This window comes from Phalaenopsis equestris, unplaced genomic scaffold (assembly GCF_001263595.1).
Source record: "Phalaenopsis equestris unplaced genomic scaffold, ASM126359v1 Scaffold000002, whole genome shotgun sequence".
NCBI classification, from domain to species: Eukaryota; Viridiplantae; Streptophyta; class Magnoliopsida; order Asparagales; family Orchidaceae; genus Phalaenopsis; species Phalaenopsis equestris.
Window position 1 is genome coordinate 49,741,560 of NW_018164444.1, and position 6,343 is coordinate 49,747,902.

At 35.8% G+C, this 6,343-nt stretch overlaps 1 protein-coding gene across 1 annotated transcript; it reads right to left on the minus strand.

The window, feature by feature from the left end:
* Window positions 1-4,829: 4,829 nt before the first annotated feature.
* Window positions 4,830-6,343, minus strand: LOC110029064 (photosystem I reaction center subunit III, chloroplastic; the record flags this gene model as incomplete). The annotated part of the gene is given in 2 exon segments (XM_020731182.1): window positions 4,830-4,979; window positions 5,773-6,343. A coding segment is annotated over 1 exon segment (550 nt), but the record flags the coding sequence as incomplete, so codon positions are not given.

Consider the following 6,343-nt stretch of genomic DNA (forward strand, 5'->3'; position numbering starts at 1 on the left):
CGGCTCGTTAACTTATCAAACGAAATTAACGAGCCGAACACGAGCTATTCGCAAACAACGAGCCATTTTGACAGCCCTAGTTATATATCATTTGCTATTTTTAAATAGTCGATGAATAATTAAATTAATGTAAATATTTGCTAAATTTACTTTATAAATAATTTATTTTAAATTGATCAAAATTTGCCTATGATCTCAATTTGAAGGATGAATGAAATATAAAAAATAGAAAAAATGACTATTTTTTAAGAAAATATTTTCCTAAATATAGACGAATGACTATCATATTAATCATTTAAAATGCAATTTCATAAGAAATTGTGATAAGTGAAAGAATCCAAAGAAAGAATGAAGAAGATGCTACAGCTTTATCTTTCATTCATGAATAGTTACAAATAATAAGATTAGCTATTTAAAGGCAGAGACCTATAAGATATTAAGTATACATAAGGTTAAAACATTTACAATAATGACATTGCTAAACTTAACATCTAGTGGTAGATGTTTAGTTTGTTCCTAAGCTTTTGAAATTAGATGTAGATAAAGCTTTTGTAAAAATATCAGCAATTTGATCTTGAGTGGCTATATGTTGAACTGTAGTTATTTTTGCTATTATTTGATCTCGAATAAAGTAATGATCAATTTTTATGTGCTTGGTGTGGACATGGAAGATAGGGTTATTAGTAGGAATGTCAATTGTAGGAATGTCCATAGATAGATGAAATTCAGCTAGTAGTCTTTGAATTCATATGATATTTGTTGTTGCCAAAGAGAGCACATGGTACTCCGCCTCTATTGAAGATTTGGCTATTGTTGTTTGTTCATGGACTTTCATGAATTCAAATTCTCATCATAGAATGTGCAATGACTTGATACGGTTCTTCTAGTAGTAGGATCCCCGGCCCAGTTCAAGTCTGAATAACATCGAACTATAGAAGAGTTGTTGGTGAAGCAAAGTTCATGAGTTGCAGCTCCTTTAAGATATCGGACAATGTGTTTGATTTGTTGGAAATTTTCAATTGTTAGTAAGTGCATTTGTTGACGCACCTTATTGACAGCATAAGCTATGTCTAGTCTAGTGATCGTAAGATACTGTAGCTTGCCGGCGAGTTGTCGATAGAGAGTGATATCTGAGAATGGTTGTTGTGTGTCTCTATTGCTAGTAGCCTTGGAGAAACAGGGTTGAGTAGCTCTTTACATATCTGCATTCTAACTTTATTTAACAATTTTAAAGTGTATAAAGTTTGATTTAAATGATAGCACAATTCCATCTTGTGAAATTGATGCCTAAAAATGTTGTTATGTTCCCCATCTCCTTAATTTGAAACCTGTTATAAAGGATTCTGAATTAATTTCAAATAAAATTCAGATTATTACCTATTATTAGAACATCATTCACATATATAAGAAATTCAGTACGCCATCCTTTGGATATATTAGAAGAAATGGATCTACTTTGCTGAAATGAAAACCTTGTTGAACAAAATATGCCGAAAATGTTGAACACCACTGCGGGGTGACTATTTTAGGCCATATATAGCTTTCCGTAAGCGACAGACATGATGTGGATTTTGTTGATATTGAAAACCTTATGGTTGAGATATAGACTACTTCTTCTAAAGTCCCATGTAGAAATGCATTTGAAACACCAAGTTGGAGTATATCCCAATTATTTTGAATGGTGCTAGTCACAAGAAGTCTAATGGTAGTCATTTTAGCTACCAGACTAAATGTCTCGAGATAATTAATTCCATTTTCTTGGTTGAACCCTTGAGCTACCAATCAGGCTTTATATCTATCGAAAGTCTCATTGAAATGCCTCTTAATTTTATAGGCCCACTTGCATCTTATTACCTTGCAGTCGGAAGTTGGAGAGATTAATTCTCAAGTCCCTTGCTGTTGGAGTGCAAAGAATTCTTGACACATAGCTTCCCTCCACTGAGAATACTTGATTGCTTGACTGAAGCTGGTTGGTTTGGGTACTTCAGTGAGCTGATGCTGCGAATCAAAAATTTGTTTGGGTTACCACGTGCCTATTTTAAGCCTAGTTTGCATTGGGTGTATGGAGGTAGGATTAGAAGCTCTACCTTCTGTTGGAGACACATTTCCAGACGATAGTTGGTGCTGTGAGGCGGTGTTTTGTTGAGATAAAGCAGGAACAGCAGCAGAATCTATCTCAACATATCTCTGTGGAGATGATGAGAGAGGTTGGACATGTTGTTCCTGTATGAAAATGTCGATTTGAGGTAGTTGCTCATTGTCAGAGATGCTTTTCTGTGCAGTAATGGTGTTAATTTCCGCTGCTTTGGTAAGTAGAAGCATAAGCGGTGGTATGTATGAATTGGAAGTAAAGGCCTTGTTTGGTGCTGCCCGTGAGAAGTTGCTTGCTCATTTTGAGATCCTTTATTTGATACCTAGTTGGATCGAATTGAATTGAGCAATTCTTGTCTCGGAAGAAGTTATGTACAGATATCAAGTTATGAGAAATAAGAGGAAAGTGTAAAAGTCTCTTAAAAAGAATCTTACGGTTTGGAGTCAGTAAGATTCCTTGACCACTGTGTTGAATGGGAAGACTCGCCATTGTTGTGAAATTTAAGGCGAAATAACGCAAATCCAGAAGAAGAACACAAAGATTTAACGAGGTTCGACAAAGATGTCTACATCCTCGGGAGCAGAGCGGCGAATTCACTATTTCAGAAGAGTTACATACCCATAAGGTTACACATCTATTTATAGATAAAACCCACAGATAAATTTACAAACACGCCCTCGCTCCCCCCAACCCACTAATCCAAGAGACACACCTCTTCACACCAAGAGACACTCTTTTTCATCCAGGAGACACCTCTTCATTTCAAGATACTCTAAATTTCCTGATATATGAGTCATACCTAACAACCATTTCTAACCTCAACATATTCATTCTCCTATATGATAGTGGTTGTTGAATATTATTGTAGTTTGGTATCATGGGTGACAAAGCTCTCATGTTAAGGATCCAATCAATGGAGAGATTAGATTTCAGACAGTGGAGAGAGTACTCTGTGGTTGAGATTGGGAATGGGGGACATACGCTAGGTTGGACCGATGCCAACAAGAGAAGGCGAAGTGCCCTATCTTTCCATAAATTTGACAAACAGTGGTAGATCTTGGGCGGTCACCTTTGTTTCGGAAGTTGGTACGACCACGGCCCTTGTTGGAAAACAATGCTCTTTGTTCCTTTACTGTAGTAGTGGTTAGCGAATAGCGGTTTTGAAAGAGTTGTAGGAAGTGGGAAGACCATTCAAGATATAAATGATGATATCTTCAGGATTAACATGGGAACCGACAACAACTATTTGATCCACCAAAGACTTGATTTCAGTCAAATATTGATTCATGGAATTTATTTTCATAGAGAAGTTATGAAGCCCATTTTTGAGTTGTATGACATGAGATCGACTAAAGGATTTATGTATTTTTGACAAAGTTCTCCAAATAGCAGTAGTAATATCAAGATTTAACACATGAGGTAAGATAGATGAAGAGATAGTGTAATAGAGAGCCGTAACGAGGTTTTGATCAATAAGTTTCCAAATGTGGTAGGCATTGTTAATCAAGTTATCATTAGTTAACAGAGGAGGGTGGATCGAGGTTCCATCAAGAAATAATTCAAACCCATTAGCATTGAACAATTTGTAGATCTGAGAATGCCAAATGAGAAAATTATCTGTGGTTAATTGAGTTGTAACCATATTTTTGTTATTTTCCATAAGGAATTTAAGAAGTAGGAGGCATAGGAGGAGAAGAAGACTGAAATGTGGTGGTATCGATGGAAGGATTTGCGGAATCCATGGACAAGATCAAGAACAAACAGAAAAGTTTGATTCAAGAAACGAGCAATTTAGACGTTTAAGTGAGATTGAACGTGTGAAAGATGAGCTCTAATACCATGGATAGAATCCAAAGAAAGAAAGGAAGAAGGTGCTACAACTTTATCTTTCATTCATGATAGTTAATAAATAATAAGATCAGCTATTTATAGGCAGAGACCTATCAGATATTAAGTACACATAAGTTTAAAACATTTATAATAATGGCCTTGCTAATAATAAAAAAACCAAAATCATTAAACTTCAAATTTTTATGATATATACATTTAGTACTATTTTAATGCATTGCCTGACTTAAAACCTAAGGAAAAATAATAATAATAACTGGCATTCAACATATCGCATCAATGAAGCCTTTCAACAAGTTAATAAAATAATCAACAAGTTAATAAATCTTGACAATATATTAATAATGAGTAAGGTTTCAAAATAATCATAGATTACATACATAAATCATTTTAGTCCCAGAGTTTATATAAATGTCAAAATATTCTCTTACTCTTTAAACTGGGGCTAAAAGAATTCCCATTGATAACCACTAGAGCTCAATTTTAAAATAATCGATAATTATTTTAACTAATTTTAAAATTATGCATAATAATTATGCACAACATAAACAACACATACCAAATCAAAGGAAAAAAAAATACATAAATATATCCCAATATGAATTATAACAAAAAAAGTTGAAAATTAATAGATTTATTTTGAGATAAACATAATACACTTCTTCATTTATATAACTTAATCTCAAAATAAATTCAATAGTTTATAAATCAATCCTGAAATAATTTTTTTCCTAATAAAACATCACTAGCTATGATCAAGGAGAGTGATGATTTAATATTTGCCTATAAGACCTTCACAGTCAAATAATGGCAATTAAGAGAGCCATAAAGAGGAGGAAGACTCACACATGAAAAAATGGCAGTGCAGAAAGTAAAGAACATGATATTCATGACAAGAACTATATACCAAAAAAGCCATCATTACACTATGTTCAGCAAATTGTACATTAACATAAAAATTCCCAAATTTAAATAGATACAAACAAAACCATCTTAGATCTTCAGCTCATCTCCTTCCCTTTTCTTCTGCCATCCCCACCTGCAATATATAATTCAAAATAGCAGTCATCACATTAAGCTCGGAAAATTTACATATACTACAACAACAACAAAACCTATATCACACTAAGTGGAGTCGGCTTCATGAATCTTTTTTCTACGTTTCATGAATTATATGCGCAAGCCTTTCTTAGCATAAATCAAATCTAAAACATCTACTCTTTTAATCGGATCATCAGATGGTCGACGTTTAATGTGACCAAACCATCTAATACGACTCTCTTTAACTTTGTCTGTCACTGGAGCTAAACAAACCCTATCAAGGATATATTCATTTTGCATTTTGTTTCTAAGTGTAAAGCCACTCATCCACCTAATCATTCTCATCTCGACAACACTTAACTTAGTTTTGTACTCCTCTTTTAAAGGCCAACATTCAGCGCCATAGAGCATTGCAGGTCTCACCACCATCTTATAAAATTTTTCTTTCAGCCTAAGCAATACTTTCTATCACACAATATAGACCCGAAGCATTCCTCCACTTTAACCAACCAACTTGAATTCTACTATTAACATCCTCATCAAATTACGCCTGTAGGATAATTACATGCAGAACATCAGAAACAATAATATTTACATAAAACATCCAGGTGATTTTCTTGAACTGATAAATTTAAAAGTGCCGCAATCAAAATATGGAGAATTTTATAAAAATGAAAAACATGGGATGGGTTTTACATTTGAGCGAGGATTCGAAAAAAGTACGAAAGAGGATGGTTGATTTGTAAATACCAAATTTCAAGTGGTGTGCTCGTAATTGCTACAGATCTCACCTCAATCATGCCTCGGAAAGCTCATCCCCAGATGGACACATCCTTATCATCCACAACAAGATCGCCATTGACGAACTCGCGATAAGCCGCAACAGGCCAAATGAAGCCTCGAAACAGCAGACCAGCAGCGAGCGGAACATCAATAATAATCTCCTTCATCGCGGGCTTCTTGTCATCTCGGATGGCAATCAAATAGCTCCTCCCAACCCATCCAATCCACCCTGCGATATACAGGAACAGCAATCCCGGCGTTATGAACTCCCCCCAATGCCTCTGATCACCGCTGACGATGAGATGAGGAAGACCATCGGAGCCGCAGAGGAGGCCGAACTTGCCATAGTTGTCAAATCGGCGCTTGGTTTTTTCAATGGTGGCTTTGATGGCGAGTGCAGGAGCGGAGTCAGGCGCGTACTTTTTAAGGGAGGATTCAAGTTTTTTTATGGATTGTTTTTCGCGTTTGGCGAACTGTTTGGATTCTTTGCAGGGGGTGAGGCCGGCGATGTCGGCGGAGGCGGGAGGAGGGGAGGGGAGGGAGGAGGAGAGGAGGGTGGAGGAGAGGGCTATGGCGGCG